General features: G+C 41.6%; 1 protein-coding gene across 2 annotated transcripts; it reads right to left on the bottom strand.

Moving 5' to 3' along the window:
* Positions 1–18,069: 18,069 nt before the first annotated feature.
* Positions 18,070–20,697, bottom strand: LOC112184364 (rust resistance kinase Lr10). 2 transcript variants are annotated; one of them, XM_024322697.2, is made up of 4 exons: positions 20,323–20,696; positions 19,714–20,102; positions 19,526–19,561; positions 18,070–19,393 (listed from the first exon to the last, which is right to left on the bottom strand). In XM_024322697.2, the coding sequence occupies exons 1-4, from the start codon at positions 20,367–20,369 to the stop codon at positions 18,348–18,350; spliced, it is 1,518 nt and encodes a 505-aa protein (XP_024178465.1). In that variant the 5' UTR covers positions 20,370–20,696; the 3' UTR covers positions 18,070–18,347. The 2 variants fall into 2 exon arrangements, with proteins under 2 accessions (XP_024178465.1, XP_024178415.2); XM_024322647.2 differs by having other exon boundaries at positions 19,714–20,697.
* Between the last annotated feature and the right edge of the window lie 160 nt (positions 20,698–20,857).

Here is a 20,857-nt window from a genome sequence, read left to right as displayed (position 1 = left end):
GGCGCGAGGCTATATCTAGCCAACAAGTTCATAATAATTGAGGTGTCCGGTCTTGTATTGTGCTAAGTACAATTGTAACACCCCAAGCTGCACCTCACCAGCTTAAGCACGTCACAGTGCCGCGGGCCTCTAAAACATAAACCGAACGCTCGATTTATATTCTAGAGAACCGCTAGGCATTTTATTTGAGAACTTTTCGTATAAACACAGCGGAAGCTACAAATATTTTTGAGGTGAAAAATCCTTCAGTTGCTAAAATTTATTTCATTCGTCGAGAACTTGAAATGAATTCTCACACACAAGGTACGAACTTCAAGGAAACGAGAACTCAACCAAAATTGACACAAAGCTAACTATCAACAAGTCTCGAAATACGAAGTTCGAGAAATAGAATTTAGAACAAGGTCTAAACGACAAAATTTACCGAACTTGTTCCGCACACCCAGCTCCGTCCGCTATTGTCCCGTCACCAGTGCACAGTACCTGCATCCACACTGTTGTAGGGGTGAGCTTTCGTCCTCGCTGCTCTTACAGGAACTCTACCACGACTAGGTTTGAAACCATTAAATATATATTTGGGATCCCAGTATGAAAGCATGCTTAAATCAAACATTTTAAAGGAACGACTGACAGGACCCGCCCCCAGATTTCACCCTGAAATCCGAAGTGGCCCTGCGGGGTCCACCTTAGAAGAAATTCTTCCAAAAATTTGGCAGAACTTCCCCTAAAATGAACTACCCAAAATCTGTAGAAAGAAAATTTACACTTCTAAAACAACCCATCCTTATCCTCCTGGAGCCACCTGCTCCCCAAATCACAACTCCAATTTCACAAATAAAAGTCTCAACCCACATTACAAGATTAATTTCACAGGTTATCAGAGCAAAACTATTCCATTAGGTAACAAAGAACACAGAAATAGAATGAGTACGCGGAAGCAATGCTGTTGGCTATGCCTCGACTCCATGTACGCCCGACCTCATCTAATTTCGCCTGCAAACTGGGCATTTGAAACCGAAGGGCCCAGGGGAAAGTAATTGAAAACACGTTAGTGTGAGTGGACAAAAATAAACAATTTTAAACAAAAGGGATTTTATACTTTCCCACATTTATTTCTTTAAAAACTCCCGATGCATGCAATGATTAAGGAAACCAAGACGAGAGAAGTTCTGCTCAAGAAAACCGACTAGCCCCGCTAGTCACAAACAACTGAAAGAAAAGATTGAAACTCCGATACTCAACAAAACGAGACCAGCCCCGCTGGTTAAACGGAAATCGGACTAGCCCCGCTAGTCAAAATAGTATAAAGAGTAGGGGAAGATGATAGCCATACGAGTGAGCCACCCAGGCTTGGGTGATAGCCTCCCAGGCTAAAGTACTCCCATTACTCCTGTAATATACCCTTACGCCACTATGTGTAGCGATAGGATACTGGGCTTTAGAATTACTGTCACAAAGACAGTAACCAGCACCACAAAGGCGGAGGGCTTCGGTGATCCCATCACCTCGCCACAAAGGCGGAAGATCAATGCTAACAATGATAATAGTCACCCAAAGTATGGCAAAAAGAAAATCCGAAAACCACATAAATCCATAAAGCTTCCCCCAAAATCTCACAGCAAGCTGAAAATATCATCGACGTGTCCCACACGCCAAAAGTATCTCAAACCAATAGCAAAAAGGCGAGATCAAACCAAATCATAATTCTCAAACCGAAATCGTTGCTAAGGCATTCCCAATGCCAAAACTAAAGATCGAATAAATAAACAAGGAACAATTTCATCAAAATCCCATTTCAAAAATCCTTTAAAAATCTCAAATCGATGAATGAAAATATAATATGAAATTCCGGAATCACCTCAGAAAATAATTCATCGAAAATCAACATAAATTATAAATTCGAATCCGAGCATAACAAAATAATATCCGAAATTCACAACCGGAATAATTCATAATCACTTCATGAAAATCATTATTGAAAGCAAATCCACGAGATAAATCGAAATCAAATTCCGAAATCATTTCATACGCTCGAAAAGTAATATGTTAAATAAATAAAGCATTAATTCAAGAAAAATAAACGCATGCATCATTATTTAAAACAAAAGTCCACTCACAGTACTATTCCGACGATCACGTATACGAGTTCCTTCATCGAGCCAGAGCTCAGTGCGTCGCCCTGTACACGATTATATTCTGTAAGCGACAATTCGACAATTTAATACGAATCCCATAATCAAATCCTCACAAATCATCCCTCCACTTGTTCTCGGATTCAACCCAAATTTTATCTCTAATACCAATTCATTATCTTAAAGGTTCCAAGTCAGAACCAAGAGATATCCGACGGTCGGATTCTCGTAATTCGATAACCGAAACACTGAACTTCAAAAATTCATAATTAATTCCAAGTTTCTCCAAAAATTACCAAACTTCACATACAAGCTCTACACAATTTATAGGATTTAATGGGCTAAAAACCGGAATTAAAACACTGCCCTACATGCCTCCACGCGCCACCCACACTGGCGGCGCGTGGGGCTCACGCGCCGGTGGCCACCACCTCCAATGGTCACCAAATTTTGACAACAGCACCTACTCAACACACTGATCATTTTTCTTAACTACAACACATCCCAATTTTACCTTTAAACAGTCGAATCCGGCAGGTGAAGAAAAACCCAGAAAACTCAAGAACCCTAGGATCGGGTTTTGATCAATTCTCCCTCTACACTGCAAATCGTGGCTCAAGGCTAGAGGGGAAATGATCCTTGGCAAAAACTGAACCTTCGACGCCAGTTTGGTGGCCGTAGATGGCCGGAATCGCCGGAAATCGACAAAACTCTCAAACTGCTACAGTGAACTTCACGGCTCAATTCCAAGCTCCACCGGCCGAGCCACCACAAAACACCACCACAGGCGTGACAAGGATGAAGAGGCGAGCTTGCCGGTGCCCGGATTCCATCGTCGGGTGGCCGGAGGAGGAAGAAATCGGAGGAAGAAGCAATCGGGTCGAAGAGGGGAAAGGATCGGGGGAGAGGAGAGAGAAAAGCCCGGTAGGTTTCCAAAAATGGAAACTTACCACAGTAACTTGGCTATTTATAGAAACTTACCACATGAACAGTAACTTTAGTATTTCGCTTATAACTTTCGCATAAGGACTCCGATTTTTACGTACCACATATCCACGCGCTCGGTTTAACGTCCTCTACAACTTCCATGAAGAACATTTTCTCAAATTTTGACCCGAACAAAAAGTCAACTTTTAGGGCCACTAAAAGTACTTAAACGACAGGAAAAGTGAAAGTAAAGGTCGTTTACCGTCCAAATAACTAATAAACTGGTAATTTAAGATACGGGACGTTACAACGACAAACTTTAATGTTTTTCAATCTTGAAAACAGATGCATGATGCTTAAATAAATACGGCGCCAGATCCAAATATTACCTGATGGCCGGTCCCATAGACCCACTACACGACCTTACCTCAAATTAATTTATCACCAGGTAAGCGTAGCGAGAGCGTCCGCTACCTAGCTACACACACGGATCGGGTCGTCATTGCAATCGCTCACCGTCCGACCGGTGTAACTAACCCTCCGGAGGTTTTGGGGATCGAACCCAAGGAAGTGAGAGCCACCCTTCGCTCTCAAGCCATCACATTTCTCACATGGTTTGGTTAGTATGCATTGCATTTGAACATGACCAAACCATACCCACTAACGTGCATCATTTAATAACAATATAAGAAAATCGCTAACCGAGGAGAGTCCTGAATCCCCTACCTGGATTTCGATGCTTTCTGTCACGTACTCCGAGAGTCGCGAACCTTCCGTTCCTTGGGTAACTGGAGTCCTAGATTCCCACATTTCGATGGTTAATATCTTTTGAACAATTACAGAAAATCTTGACGATTAATATATATCGTCCAAACCAACTTTTCCTGATTTGATCAGGAGTTGACCAACTTTGACCATTGTTTGACCAATCGAGGCAGGCTCGATAATTTACTCGAATTACCAAACAATTAATTGAAGCTACGATAGCGATCAATTACCATTACATCGAAGTAAATCACGCAATGACTTAGTTTCAAATATATTAGGTGTACCGTAATATACTAAGGCCACCAAATATATTATTTCCTTTTCTTTAATTAACAATGTCGTCACATAGTAATTCAACGGAATTTACTATGGACACCCAAAACATATTCCAACCGTTTCTACACATCCACAATTATTTTCTTCACAACCCTTTTACATTACAAAATGTCCTAGCAAATCTTAACCCAACATCAACTTGCAGAACCTGAAACAAACTCAAACTACCAAGTGCTACTACACTTAACGATCAACATACGAACTCCAGCAAGCAACTCCAATTCATAATTAACCCCATCTTACTAACTAGAACAACGTAGCAAGCCCAACTTTAATTCACAGTAACCATACGAGCAGTATTTCAATTCAAGAGTAAGAATTTACCCTCAAGCTTATGATTAGTAACTGTCGACTTAACGATCAGCCACCATCCTCATGTGTATGCCCAAACTACGACGAACGAGCTGAGGGATTCGACGTACTTCCAGCTGGTACCTCTCGAATTTAGCTCCAGTCTAAGCCAACCCACAACAATAGACGGTGACAAGGTAGAAAGCGAACCAGAAAAGGCCAAAAGGGTCGCCCGCGGCAATATCAACGGTGAACCCGAAACGAACCCAGAAACCAAAATCGTCAAAACGTGATCCAATTTAAAAACTAGTTACATAAACGTGTAGGGTAAGGCGAGAGGAGGAACTTCCATACCAAAGGCGGCCCAAGCGGTGGCCGAAAATTGCAGAAACTCACCGGAGCAGTCGCTGCTTCTCACCGTCGAGTCTCCCTCCTCGTCCGGTGCATGGGCTATCAAAGGCCATAGGCGTGACGGCGACGACGAGACGAAGCTATTGGTGGCCGCGCGCCGTCGTGGGGTGGCCGGACGTGGAAGTTCCGGTCGGGTCACTTGTCGGGTCGCTGCTTCCGGGTCAGAGCTCCTAGCTCTCACTCTCTCTCTCTCTCTCTCTCTCTCTCTCTCTCTCTCTCTCTCTCTCTCTCGTGTTTTCTGATTGAATCTCTGTCCTTGATCTGATCAAGGGCTTTATATACCTGAACCAAAATTGAAATCAAGGACCAGGATGAAGCGGTGGATAGATCAACGGCCAGGATTGCACCGCAGAAAATCCTATTTCTTTAATTTATTTTCTCAAATTCCACAACTTCGGAAAATAGCTATAAATAGCTCGAGTGTCCAAAAAATTCTCCGAAAATTTCCACGAAGTCGTCGTGACGTGTACTTTATTATCCAACCCTTAAATTAAGGATTTCACCTTGTGAAAAATTCTAAAAATACTCTCAAGCACTTTAATCATTACCGAGATCGTAAATTAATTTCCAACGATCTCAACTTAACTCGACAAATTTTACGGGGCTCACAGTTCCACCCCCCTTAAATAAATTTCATCCTCGAAATTTCATGATTGGTCAAACGGTCAATAATATTTCACTTCTCATGTCGGACTCCAGTACCCATAACAATTCTCATTCATGAATTCCTGTGGTACAACTCGACTCTTACTAGTCATATATATCAACACCGGAGCTAACATTTCTCTTTACCAAGTGTTCCTCATTTATCACCAACAGGATACACTTTGCTCCGCTAAATTTCACTTTTTGGTAACCACAAGACTTTTCTTATAACAACCGAACTGAGTAATCAACAACCTCATTACTCTCCTCACAACACTACCATACTCGTCATTTCCACAGACAATCATGTTTATACCAATAAGACTGCGTAACTACCAACCTTGTTACCCCAAACACAATACTGCCACAATTGGCAACTCACAGACGATTCACGTCTCCATCCAATTCCCGCTCATTACAAATACAATGTTCCAGGAATTGCAGTTTTGTCAAAAGACATAACTACTCGTAGTCGAATACAACTACTCGTAGGTAAAATTATGTTCCTTACGCGGGACCCACGTCAACTATGAACAATAAGTCGACGTTGTCGCTGCGATCCGTAGCTTTGACGACCATTATCGTCTAATGGAATACACTCTCTGTTAGGAGTTCATCGGTCGTTTCACTAACATATAACCCGCAGTTCACCGTGGAAGAAGCCACTGTCCTCAGAAGGACATATATATGCAAAACTAGTTGAGCATCCGTCTTCCCTAATCACGCTTTACAAGGAATGCACCACGGAACCTTACAATCGATTTCTAAAAGTTATTCCACGGATTTCCACGCGGCGACACTTTACGAATTACCTCGTAGTGTACTCGAGTTCGTTACGTATTCATTTATGACCGCCGTTTTGGCTAATGCATCCACTCTACGAACTCGAAAGTGAAGTACTCCATCCAACCACGCGGACGATATGCGTCGTGTTAACAACATCAAATCATGTTGCCGTTCCCGCAACAACTATGTGTCAACGAGCCTTTGGACACTAGTTTGTCGAACCGACATTCAGTCTTGATAACGATCTTCAACAAGCGCTTCTATCATGATTTGACGAAATTCGAGGGTCACCGCTAAAGGTTTACCTCTTAAGGACTTAAGGCTCACACGCTTCCCCGTATAGCACAGCGTCAAGACCCTGTTAAGCCAAATAGCTAAGTACACGCAAGTCACGTTTCTAATGGTGACGACGCAAGCTTTCCGCCTTTCCTTCTTGGCACATCTCCTTCTTGTCCTTCGGTTTCCAATCAACTTGGAGTGTAGAGAATATCCTCCCTTATTACTACAGTTAACGTTGAACTTGACGTATATGAATAAGCAACCAAAAACAATGCCAAAACTTCGCTTTGCAAATTTTCTAAGAAAAGCAATTTGAGCTCTAGAAAATTTCAAATGATTTTCAATACCAAATCAGTAAACTTCCAAGAAGGGAAGAGAAAGGAAGTGAAAATTTTTACCAAAACAACTTGCAAATAAGTTTTCAAATTTCCCTTTCTCGTAAAGAGGATTTGGGAAAATTTCCATGACTTCAAGTTCAATCAAAAGGAAGTAAAATTTTTCAGGTCATTGGCCAAGATGCCGACATTATTGTGTTAAACTTTCAAAAATTTCGAAGCTCTGGGAGTCATTTGAAACTGATTCCAAAGTTGCTGCAATGGAAAATCAGCAGAACCTTGAGATTAAAAATCTCAGCTTTGAGACTAATTCGGAGGGTTAAAATTTCTCACCTTTGGGTGAAATTTGTTGGAATTGAAAACAATTTTGAAAATAACTTTGAAATCACTTTAATCAAAATACTTTTGCAACCCGTAAAGCTTTCTTGAGGCACTAGAATTTCTAAACTTTGGAAACAACTCAAATGGATAAGTTTCAACGTTGAACTATCATGATTTCAACCAACCAGAACTTTAATGAGGTTGGAGAATCGTAAAACAACATCAACCAAAACAAGGGAATAAAAGTCAACGTAACCATTAGCAAGGAAGAAATACTTGCAGTCCTCAAATGATATCTTACCGGTAATACGTATTGTTGTAGATGGCCAGAATCCCAGAGAGTCGTCTACCCTCCCTTGAAAGATGTCTTACTTCATGACCTTCTATTGTTGACTTCGGCAAATGGTGGAGCTCCTAACGAACTCAACCACGCGATAGTTAACACATGTCGATATCGACCAAATTTGTCGATACCTGGAATCGAACCATTTGGTCCACGGAACAAAGTAGCCTTGTTTCCTCATACGTACGCCAATCTCGACGTCCAAAAACTCGAGTCAACTATAGCCATAATTAACACGGAGTTTCTGCAGCACATACGAGTCAGTCGAAGAAACATAATTCGAGAAGTCGCCATAGAGGTTGCAGGGTGACACACACCTCTTCTCCCTCTTCCCTTATGATACACTTCCGGTCCACGCTGTATATGCATTATCTTGCTAAAACATTCTCGAGGAAGTCTAAACGCTACCAGGTATGGTGACCTTAGTCAAACCTATAAATTTTCAAATCAGGTAGCTTCCTCGGCTACCCCAAAGCAACGCCTTATATGGTACCACTCACCGAATCCATGCTTAGTTTTCGGGGACAGAGGCCGTTCAAGTAGCAATTCACTCTCTCCTCCAAGCTTTCAGATTTTCAATCCTAAAATGACACAAGCAACGTCAAAAGGCAAGTACTAAAGCACAATTAATTCCTCTTAATTTCAAAGTTAACCTATCCAAGCGAGGATTATAGTTCCGTCGTTAAGTAGATTGAGTAGCTGAAGATCCGCTTTTCTTGACTCATACCCCTAAGGCATGAGAAGCGTCAACGAGTTGTGCTCGACAGGATCTTCCCGGAATAATGATTCGAAGTCTTCGAGCGTTGTCAAACGACATTTCAAGGCTAACATGAGAGTAACAGAGAGTAACAATCAACACTACTCAGACAACCAAAAGAAACTCACAAGACAATTTCCATGTCCAAACATCCACTATGCTTATAGGGACCTAAAGTTTGTCGTTCACGTACCTTTTCCTTTTTACTTTTACCTCATACTGGGCCCACGTAATCTTTTTCACGGTCTGTGCACTGTGGAGGAGCTTTGGGTGGCGATACTCATTCAAATTCAAGAAAAACAAATGAAAGGATGAACAATAACTAGACTCGATAAAGATTACAAGACAGATGCAACATCGAGTCCCACCAACAATATTTCAATGAGCAGGATTCACGTGAATATGCACAATTTGGAAGTGAATCCATAATCCAATTCAACATAATGTATAAACATATAACAGTTGGACTTGAAAAGAATTTAAGACAAATCACAGCAATCGAGTCTGTGGAAGTAATCAAGTGAACTAGACTTGACAAGGTATCCAAAGAAGAATCAATTACCAAGTCCAACGTTTAACAAACCGGATTCACTTAACAGAGCGATGGCAAACAACCGAATCAGTAAGTGAATCCAACAATATCTCAACACAACATTCAAAATGACAGAAAATTACATAAACACAGGGTCAATTACAAAGACAAGTCGGAACATACGTCAACCTTTCGAAGAAGGGACAATGATTTTCGTATTAAGGGATCTAAAGGGAAAAACAAACAATAGTTCCGACTAACAACAAGTCGAAGTTGCAGAGAATAACTCTAGATTCATTTATTTGTCGCAAGTTGTATTCAGTAATTAACAACTTTCAACCTCGGTATGCATTAGGGGGATCCGGTGGCCAGTCGGGCCCTAAACCGAGTGAATAGTTGTAATTATATGAACACACACTAGCAACAGTCCTTTCAAGTAAACTCTCTTTTTACTCTTTCACAACCAAGGAGTGAATCGGAAATCAAGACTCTAGACGAACTTTAAAGAACTGTTTGAATCAGTGTAAGGTTTTGTTCAAAAACCTCAAATGTAAAACCCATGTTGAAGTTAAACAACGATTTCCACAAAAACTTGCCCTTTTCGGCACAAAGCATATTTCCGGTAAAACACATTTCAAAGTTGGCTCGAGTTAAACACGTAAATAGTAAACACCGAAATCCAAAACTTTTGAATAGTAACGGGAAGTGAATCCCCTTTCTGAACACTGTCTCGAACGTTTTTCCGAACTCGGTCTCAAAACCGAAATCAAACCTTTTCGAACGTTAGGTAGAAATTCTAACAACCTTTTCGAAATCGAAACTTTTCCGAGAAAGAGTTTCTCTAATCGATTTTTCAACAGGATTTGAAAATTTTCACAAGCCAACAGAACTTGTTTGGGTATTAGAGGTTTTTAAATCATTGAAATCGAAAACTCGGAAGCATTGCTCTGATACCACTTTCTGTAATGCCCCAAGCTGCACCTCACCAGCTTAAGCACGTCACAGTGCCGCGGGCCTCTAAAACATAAACCGAACGCTCGATTTATATTCTAGAGAACCGCTAGGCATTTTATTTGAGAACTTTTCGTATAAACACAGCGGAAGCTACAAATATTTTTGAGGTGAAAAATCCTTCAGTTGCTAAAATTTATTTCATTCGTCGAGAACTTGAAATGAATTCTCACACACAAGGTACGAACTTCAAGGAAACGAGAACTCAACCAAAATTGACACAAAGCTAACTATCAACAAGTCTCGAAATACGAAGTTCGAGAAATAGAATTTAGAACAAGGTCTAAACGACAAAATTTACCGAACTTGTTCTGCACACCCAGCTCCGTCCGCTATTGTCCAGTCACCAGTACACAGTACCTGCATCCACACTGTTGTAGGGGTGAGCTTTCGTCCTCGCTGCTCTTACAGGAACTCTACCACGACTAGGTTTGAAACCACTAAATATATATTTGGGATCCTAGTATGAAAACATACTTAAATCAAACATTTTAAAGGAACGACAAACTTTAATGTTTTTCAATCTTGAAAACAGATGCATGATGCTTAAATAAATACGGCGCCAAATCCAAATATTACCTGATGGCCGGTCCCATAGACCCACTACATGACCTTACCTCAAATTAATTTATCACCAGATAAGCGTAGCAAGAGCGTCCACTACCTAGCGACACACACGGATCGGGTCGTCATTGCGATCGCTCACCGTCCGACCGGTGTAACTAACCCTCCGGAGGTTTTAGGGATCGAGCCCAAGGAAGTCAGAGCCACCCTTCGCTCTCAAGCCATCACATTTCTCACATGGTTTGGTTAGTATGCATTGCATTTGAACATGACCAAACCATACCCACTAACGTGCATCATTTAATAACAATATAAGAAAATCGCTAACCGAGGAGAGTCCTGAATCCCCTACCGGGATTTCGATGCTTTCTGTCACGTACTCCGAGGGTCGCGAACCTTCCGTTTTTTGGGTAACTGGAGTCCTAGATTCCGACATTTCGATGGTTAATATCTTTTGAACAATTACAGAAAATCTCGACGATTAACATATATCGTCCAAACCAACTTTTCCTGATTTGATCAGGAGTTGACCAACTTTGACCATTGTTTGACCAATCGAGGCAGGCTCGATAATTTACTCGAATTACCAAACAATTAATTGAAGCTACGATAGCGATCAATTACCATTACATATAAGTAAATCACGCAATGACTTAGTTTCAAATATATTAGGTGTACCGTAATTTACTAAGGCCACCCAATATATTATTTCCTTTTCTTTAATTAACAATGTCGTCACATAGTAATTCAACGGAATTTACTATGGACACCCAAAACATATTCCAACCGTTTCTACACATCCACAATTATTTTCTTCACAACCCTTTTACATTACAAAATGTCCTAGCAAATCTTAACCCAACATCAACTTGCAGAACCTGAAACAAACTCAAACTACCAAGTGCTACTACACTTAACGATCAACATACGAACTCCAGCAAGCAACTCCAATTCATAATTAACCCCATCTTACTAACTAGAACAACGTAGCAAGCCCAACTTTAATTCACAGTAACCATACGAGCAGTATTTCAATTCAAGAGTAAGAATTTACCCTCAAGCTTATGATTAGTAACTGTCGACTTAACGATCAGCCACCATCCTCATGTGTATGCCCAAACTACGACGAACGAGCTGAGGGATTCGACGTACTTCCAGCTGGTACCTCTCGAATTTAGCTCCAGTCTAAGCCAACCCACAACAATAGACGGTGACAAGGTAGAAAGCGAACCAGAAAAGGCCAAAAGGGTCGCCCGCGGCAATATCAACGGTGAACCCGAAACGAACCCAGAAACCAAAATCGTCAAAACGTGATCCAATTTAAAAACTAGTTACTTAAACGTGTAGGGTAAGGCGAGAGGAGGAACTTCCATACCGAAGGCGGCCCAAGCGGTGGCCGGAAATTGCAGAAACTCGCCGGAGCAGTCGCTGCTTCTCATCGTCGAGTCTCCCTCCTCATCCGGTGCATGGGCTATCAAAGGCCACAGGCGTGACGGCGACGACGAGACGATGCTATTGGTGGTCGAGCGTCGTCGTGGGGTGGCCGGACGTGGAAGTTCCGATCAGGTCACTTCCTGGGTCACTGCGTCTGGGTCAGAGCTCCCAGCTCTCTCTCTCTCTCTCTCTCTCTCTCTCTCTCTCTCTCTCTCTCTCTCTCTCTCGTGTTTTCTGATTGAATCTCTGTCCTTGATCTGATCAAGGGCTTTATATACCTGAACCAAAATTGAAATCAAGGACCAGGATGAAGCGGTGGATAGATCAACGGCCAGGATTGCACCGCAGAAAATCCTATTTATTTAATTTATTTTCTAAAATTCCACAACTTTGGAAAATAGCTATAAATAGCTCGGGTGTCCAGAAAATTCTCCGAAAATTTCCACGAACTCGTCGTGACGTGTACTTTATTATCCAACCCTTAAATTAAGGATTTCACCTTGTGAAAATTTCCAAAAATACTCTCGAGCACTTTAATCATTACCGAGATCGTAAATTAATTTCCAACGATCTCAACTTAACTCGACAAATTTTCCGGTGCTCACAACAATAATGCGCCTATTGTACATAAGTAAGCACTTCTGCTATTAATACGTCTTCGTCATCATCCCTGGGATGAAACGGATCCCTTTTAGGGCCAAGACTACGGACGACCATGGTGAGTCTTTGACTTTATCAAAAATGTCTTTTGACACGGTATACAAGTTCTGAATTTAGACAAAACCGTGTTCTCCCAAGGTCATTCCTCTCAAACTCGGATTTCAGGTGTTCAGCGGTTTCCCTTAACTCTCAAGGGTTCCAATTATGTTTACCAACATAAACCACAACAATTGTAAATCCGAAACTTGTCATGGAAACGCGTGGGCATAGTTCATCACATCCCTTCCCAATCAAGTAGTCATTTTAGTGAGCATTTCAACCTCGTTGCAAATACGCTCCGTGGTCTAGAGCCACTTGACTTGGGTAAATAAAGTCCACAAGAACCTTCATTATATTCCGTATCTAGATCCCCATAGAGATACGTAGTGACCACATTTGTAAGCTGCATGTTCAGTTATTTGGAAACTATCAAATTGACAAGGTAGTGGAGTGCAATGACATCCATTACGAGATAATATGTCTTCTCGTAGTCGATTCCAGGGCGTTGTGAGAAACCTTGCGCCATAAGGCGAGATTACCATCTCTTTTTCTCATCATGCTATCTAACGAAGACCTGTTAATGTAAATAGTTTTATGTTAGGAGGTGTTGGCATCTCAGACCCGAAATCCTTCCTCTTCGTTAGTGAATCCAATTCAACCTGGATCGCATCTTTCCATTTAGGCCAAATTTCTCTACGTTGGCATTCTTCAACGGAGTAAGGTTCGATGTCATTGGTCTCAATAATTCCACGTCCTCATGTACACTAGTGTAGTTCGTAGAGATCTCTATATTTTCAGGAATTGGTTCTAACATTGAGGCGTCCCCCAACGATGTCTCTTAGACATAACCACAATCCAAAATATTCTCATGAGACGGATTTTGAGTATCAATGATCAATGGATCAAGTTGTGCCAGACTCGCTCTCTTCTTAGGGCGAGAATCCATCGAACCTATGGGTCTCCTACTCTCTCTAGCAGAACCCATGGCCTATGACGCCATTATGCCACCTTTGTGGCGCCACCTTTGTGGCGCCACCATACCACCATCCATGGTAGTGGTGTAGTACCCATCTTCTCTGGGTGGCACCATGTCCTCTTGTGGGGACATCAATCCTTGCAGGCATGTTTGCAGCAGGTATATGTGATCTCGTCACTTTTAGGGGATCAAGATGAGACATAGTGGGGACAGACCACGACAATTCCTGTCGTTCCTATTGAACATTGACGTTCTAATCTCCCCCTAACGACGGGAAGGCTGTCTCATCAAAGTGACAATTCGCAAATCCAGCGAAATAGAGATCGCCTGGCAAGGGTTCTACATAGCGGACTTATAGTTGGAGACTTATGTCCAACAAATATATATATGCATTCGTTGCAATGACTCATGTTGATGCGCTGTGGCGGCGCAATTGGCACATGAACCGCACACTCAAATATGCATAAATATGAGATATTAGACTTGAACCCAGTCACTAGCTGTAACGCAAATAAAAGTTGAGTGGCTGCTATGAGTCATAGACGAATTAGCATAGCTGCATGCGATATTGCATAACCCAAGCGGAAATATTGGTGCGCATTACCAATGTCCGGGCTACCATCGTAGTTGTTTAATGGTGGCTTTTCCGCAAGACCAATTGGGTGTGTACATGGGAATATGATACTTGATATCAATACCCAATGATATGCAATAGTCATCGAAAATTGTCGATGTAAACTCTCTAACATTATCAAGTCAAATTGACTGAATGTGATGATCTGGGTAGTGAGCCCGTAGCCATATGTTATGTGCTAGGAGTGTAGTATAAGCAGCATTACGAGTGGATAATGGCACAACACGTGACCAGCGTGTTTGCGTATCAACCAACACCATAAAACATCTATATGGTCCGCAAGTTGGTTGATCAAATCCATAGAATTCCCTTAGATTCTTTGTAAGAATGGAATTATTTCCTCAATCTCCTTTGCATAGGATGGTCTCAATCCTAAATAACAGGCTTTACAGAATGAAACATGGGCTTTATAATCAACCAATGAAGGTTTTGGTTAAGTCATAATGTCACAATAGACTTGAGAAGTAGAGAGAGGAGTTTATGGCGTCAATGCCATGTATTTGCCGCAGGGGGTAGGCGGCGCCATCCATGTATGGCCTGTCTTTGCACAATCATGGCTCCATGAGGCGCATGTGCAGCTCCTTGAACCAATTATTGGTTCTTACTTTTCTTCGTTCTGAAAATGGATGTCCGTGTAAAGTCTTTAATACACGGATCATCATGTTAAAGCCTATATGTGTCAGAATCCCATAAGTCGTCTCTCATGACATGGTTGGATTCAATAACTCAAATAGTGGTTGCATACAATCCACTAGAGCGACACATAAGTTTCTCTAATACTCGTTTATGTTCGTAGTCATTAGAGGTGATGCAAAATAACTCTGTCCATTCTCATAATGTGTTTCCACATGAAAACCATTGGCTCTTATATAATAAAGTTCGAATTAAGGTATGTCCAAGACATTAAGTAAAAGAATTGACACTTTATTAATAGCCAATGATTACATCAAAGTTTCCAAAATCTAATCCAAAATAAAATCAAAGTAAGACACATTGTAGTCCCTCTATCCGTTTGGTAACTCCAATCAAATATGACCAGGAAAGTAGAGAGAGACGTTGGTGGAGCGAGGCTCTCTTAAGTACTAATAATCTCAATGACTTTTCTAGACATCACATTTTATTGGGTTCGCCACATAAGAAAGAGTTAATACAATTGTCATTTATTGACTAAGGCAAATTGCCATTACAAAAGTTCTTGGAAAAATAAAAGGACTAATCTAATCAAAGTCTGCTGCATCCATGTGCACTTCATCTTCAGCTTTGAAGTCCTCTATGGTGAGATTGACATCTCCACCATCTTCTTCTTCTTCTGCAAGGTACACTTCTTGCTCTCTCAGGTCCCTATATGCCCTGTATCTTGCAGCTAGTTCCTCGCTTGCCTTGCATTGCTTGAACCAATGCTCAATTGATCCACATCGATGACACTCATCATTGTGGTTGCCTCCCTTTAATTGAGGTGCACGTTGTGCACGTTGCAGGCGTTCCCTAGGAGGTTTGGTGCCACCACCACGACCCATGGCGCCACCATTATGGCTAGGGATACCACGACCCCCTCTCCCACGTGTGGCATTACCACCACGTGTATCCACACCAAACTTGCGGTTTCCTTCCTGGAAAGGGCGGTTATATGGGCCCATACGTCCCTCATGTCCCCCATTCTTACGGTACCGCTCCTTGCGCCCTCCTTTTGGTGCATTATAATTCGCCTCATGAACGCTCTTAGTTCCAATGGGCCTTGAATTATAATTCCTCACGAGTATGTTATCATGTTTCTCAGCTACAGATATAACATTGATAAGCTGATGAAACCTCATGATCTGTCCAGCATTGACTTCAGTACGGTATTGCTTTGATACCACAATGGCTGAAACAGGGAAGGTGGAGAGAGTTTTTCAATTAGCTCTTGCTCTGTGACAGGTTGTCCACAAAACCTCCACATGGACTGTATGCGAAGAGTTTCTGAATTATATTCAGCAACAGACTTGAAATCAGCAAAGCGCAGGTTGTTCCATTGAACCTTCAAGTCAGGGAGGAGGGAATCTTGGACATTGCCAAAGCGCTCTTCTAGCGCTACCCATAACTCTCTTGCATTCTTGATCGACATATACTCCAATCTGAGTGCCTTGTCCATATGGCGTCGCATCAAGATAACTGCTTGAGCATGCTTTGTAGGTGTTTGCACGAACACAAGATCCGGGTTAGGTGCCTGGATTATGGGTAATATTCCCTTTGAAGTGAGATGGTTCTCAACATCGGTTACCCAACTGTGGTAATCCGAGCCTGTTGAGTCAAGTATGGGAAAGTCGAGTCTAGGTTCATTCGACATCTTGAAAATAAGAAGAGAAGATATATTAGTTTCGGAGTTAAACTAAAACAATAAGATTTCCGAACTATGCTACCAAGAAATCAATTTCCAAGAATCTCTTTTGGATTAGACCAAACAGTGATGTTTTAATATGGTCACAATTTGATGCTTACGGATGCTCTTAGTCCAAGCATTGTGAACGCTCTTAGTTCACACGAACACTCTTAGTTCGTTTAATTATGAACACTCTTAGTTCATACGAACACTCTTAGTTCATACGAACACTCTTAGTTCGTTAAGCGTGAATCCTCACAATTCCGCTTTGTTAAATACTCAAAATCATTTGGTAACATATATTCCAATATTTGCATAAAATAAAAGGAATTTAAATACAAGAAAGCAGCAACCTTAATTATAAAAACTTATGTGATTGTTCTTGGCTTGAAGACACACGCGTGTTGATGCAGGCGTGTAGCTAAATTAGGATTGCTGGAATCTGGTCGGAAATTGGCAGTTGGTGGGCTGCCCTTCTCCCTTCCCTTCTTTTCTTCCTCCTTTTTTTTTTCTTTTTTTCTTTTCTTTCCGGGCCCAGTCCTTCTCCTTTTTTGTTTTTTTTTTTCGGACCAGGCCTGCCTTTTTTTCTTTCTTTCTTCTTTTCTTTTCTTCTTTTCCTTCGCGTCTTCTTCTTCTTTCTTTCTGTTTTTTGGGCTGCGGAGGCTTCGGGTTGTAGATGGATGTGCACGGGCTCAGGCAGTAGCAGTGCAGGAAGGCAGGCTGCGGAGGCTTCGGCCCTGGTCGAGAGTAGTGCAGCAGTCAGCAGCAGCAGCAGGTTCTGGTAGGTGTGCAGGTGCGTGGGCTGCTGGGCGCACGAGCTGCAGGTGGTGGGCTGCTGGGCGCGCTGGCTGTAGGTGGTGGGCTGCTGATGCTGATGCGGTGGCTGCAGGCGGGCTGGTGTGGTGGCTGCAGGCGGGTGCGCAAAGGCAGCAGTGGGTGGCGGCGTCTGGGCGCGGGGGCGCTGGGGAGGAGGCCGGCCGGGCTGGGTTGCTGGGTTTGCAGGTACTGCTGGAGAGGTCCGGCCGGTGAGGTGAGGTGAGGTGAGGCTGAGGCTGAGAATGGAGATTTTTTTTTTTGTTCTTTTTTTGTTTTGGGTTGGCGGCAGAGAAGAAAAAGGTTTTTTTCTTCTAGGGTTTTTTTTTCTTTTTCTGAAGCTAGGGTTAGAACTCGTGCTGATAACGTGTTGTAGGAGAATAGAATTGTGTGTTTATTATTGATAATAGGAGCCCTTATATAGGGAGTTACAAGGTATACAAAAGGTAAGAGAATATTCGGAATACCTATAACACTTTCCTATTACAATTCTAAACCCTAGTTTGTAGATGCACACATTATGTAAATATCCTTCAACAGCGCAATTCAATTTAATTTTCAACTTTTTTTTTTCTTGGTCTGACAAGAATTTCAGCCTTATTTTGAATTTGCTGCTGCAACTCTATTTCTGTCACTAATTCATAATTTCAATTCACTCTCTACTTTTTATATAACCAAGTTACCTAATTCATACAGCCACAGGTGATTAGGTTCAATGCCACAAGTATAGTCAGAAGATGAACCAAGGATGCGAATAAATATAACCAAACTTTTGATACAAATCATAATAAACACAGTAACGTGTACTAGTACACACACTAAGCACATTATACAACAGGAAAATGAAACACAAAAAAACCGTAGAATAAGGTGCAGTAAAAAGCAGTTTCACATGTGGAGACTGGAGAGTGATCAAGGAAGTGCCATATATAGCTTCAAGAGGTACGGTAAGCTGGTATTTACTACCACCTGCTTCAACTTTATTGTCATTCGATCAATTCGAAGTGGATGAAAAGGGATTGGGAGGCATGGTTAGATTGTCACCTTCTCTTTCCAACATTTGAACTACAACTTTCATCGAAGGACGATCTATTGGGTGCCATTGAATGCACCAAAGACCCACAATTGCAAGTTTTCTAGCAAACTTAGCATCTCCTTCATCCTCAATATGGATCCGTAGGTCATTCCCTTGTTCTAAAAGATTATAGATCCATTCTGGAAAGTAGACTTCTCTTGTGGAGTCCTCCATGATTTTGAAATTTTTTCTCCCTCCAACCATTTCAAGCAACAAAATTCCAAAACTATAGACATCTGACTTATAGGAGACATTACCGAAGTTCCTAGAGAACACTTCGGGCGCTATGTAACCAATAGTCCCCCTCGCTGTAGTCATGGATATTGCACTTTGATCCTTAGAGCACAGCTTTGCTAGACCAAAATCAGAGACTTTTGGTGTAAAATTCTGGTCCAACAAAATATTGTGGGGTTTGATATCGAAATGGAGGATTCGTTGGTCACACCCTTGGTGAAGATATTCAATTCCTTTGGCTATACCCAAGGCAATTTCTTGCAACTTATCCCAACCAAGGAAAGAGCTCTTATCATCAGCCGATGACAAGAAATTCTGCAGTGAACCATTTGGTAAGAACTCGTAAACAAGAGCTCGAATATATCCATCAGCACAGAAGCCAACCATACGAACCACATTTAAATGGTGAATTCGACCCATTGTTCCCACTTCATTTATAAAATCTTCCCCCTTTTCATTTGAATTGTTGAGGATCTTCACAGCAACAAGTAATTCCGTAGAAAGTGTTCCTTTAAACACTGAACCATAGGCCCCTTGGCCCAACTTTTCCTTGAATTGATTTGTAATCCTCTTGATATCAGCATAGGAATATCTACTTGGCTTTTGAGCTTTGTAATCATCCAAATATCTTTCAATTCTCCTCTGACTTTCTTTTTCTGTTTTGTTAGAGCTATAAAAATAGTAGATCACACTCAGCATTGCAATAGCAACCACAGAAAGTGTCGAAATACCTGCAGATATACATAACCTTCTGCGTCAAGATTCAAGAATACCCATTTTTCTACAAATCGAATTTTCTAACTTGCCTTAATGAATAGATCCAAAGAAGTACGTAAAGGTGTTGATTCAGATGGGAAACTTACCAAGTACCTTTAAGCTTGCCCTTCCATTGTGAGAACCTGCAAGAATCGATCGTAAATAAACAAAAGCACTTACTTAAGTCTATATCAAATAACTAAGATCCTTTTTAGTTTTATTTTTTATTTCTTAATTATATGTCTTTGAGTACTCTAGCTTGCTTACATATGTCGTTCATAAGCATAAATGATACCTTTAGGTGGAGGTGGCTTAGGCAGAGGCAGATAACATTCAAATTCTCTACCAACAGATTGGTATTTGTAATGTAGTCGACATTTCTTCTCCATCCTTTGGCAATAGTCACATGATCGTATGGACCAGTACAAGTCCAGAATGTCATTTTGGGTGGATAAATTCCGAATATTGTCCTCCGGCAAAATGGATGGAACTGATGAGTAGTCACGCACCTTGGTACAAGACAATAGAGGCAAGGAATCAATGGAGCAATCATCTGAAGAATGTACTGCAAAAATCTGGTGTCCTGGATTATTGCCAAGACAGCTCAGTTTCACCAGACAGCCAGAAATGTTGGAATGACGATCTCTTTCTATTGACGATGGACAACTGAATGTGGTGCAATCCCTGGATTTAGATTCAAAGGGAGAAGAAGATAAGCTGAGGTTCAAAACCTGAGTACGCAAGCAACCATTTGGATCATAAATTTTAATTCGCTGATCTGTGTAGTTGATCATATACACGAAGAGCTTATTATAAGCTGACGATGGGATCTCAAGCAGAGTCTGGTTGTCATTGGTGCATGATAGATCAAATCCCTTATAACCGCAATGCCTTGGCTGCCTACCTTTGACTCGAAATGGGAATCGGATGGCTGGACCCAGGTGGTTGCATCTTGTTTCTGTACAATTCTCAAGGCTGCCTGCTCCGCAATGCAGTACATGTACTACTATAAGCAACCAGTATACTAAAAAAAGAAGCATTTCTCCTGTCGACTGTGCTCGGTATTCTTTTTTGACAGTCATGGCTGGAAATGCCGTATGTATCGACCAGAAAATAAGCTGCAGCATCCATTCCACGAAATTTCACCCACTTTATGCAGCATCCATTCCGCGAAATTTCACCCACTTTATGCAGCATCCATTCCACGCGAAATTTCACCCTCTTTATGCAGCATCCATTCCACGAAATTTCACCCACTTTATGCAGCATCCATTCCACGCGAAATTTCACCCTCTTTATGCAGCATCCATTCCACGAAATTTCACCCACTTTATGCAGCATCCATTCCACGAAATTTCACCCACTTTAAGATATTGTATTGTTGTTGACTAATCTAACAGTCCATTTCTACGTCCCCACTTATTAGCAGGTCAAATCGA

The sequence above is a fragment of the Rosa chinensis genome, chromosome 1, assembly GCF_002994745.2.
Source record: "Rosa chinensis cultivar Old Blush chromosome 1, RchiOBHm-V2, whole genome shotgun sequence".
NCBI lineage: Eukaryota > Viridiplantae > Streptophyta > Magnoliopsida > Rosales > Rosaceae > Rosa > Rosa chinensis.
Note: the sequence above shows the minus strand (reverse complement) of the source record. Positions and strands in the feature narration are given on the sequence as shown.

Bases quoted from the DNA above. Each gene is read 5' to 3' on its own strand.
- LOC112184364 (XM_024322647.2), bottom strand. From the start codon at position 20,545: ATGCTGCAGCTTATTTTCTGGTCGATACATACGGCATTTCCAGCCATG. The intron at 19,562-19,713 runs GTATCATTTATG...CGATTCTTGCAG, and splicing joins TAAGCCACCTCCACCTAAAG to GTTCTCACAATGGAAGGGCA. The intron at 19,394-19,525 runs GTAAGTTTCCCA...GTATATCTGCAG, and splicing joins GGCAAGCTTAAAGGTACTTG to GTATTTCGACACTTTCTGTG.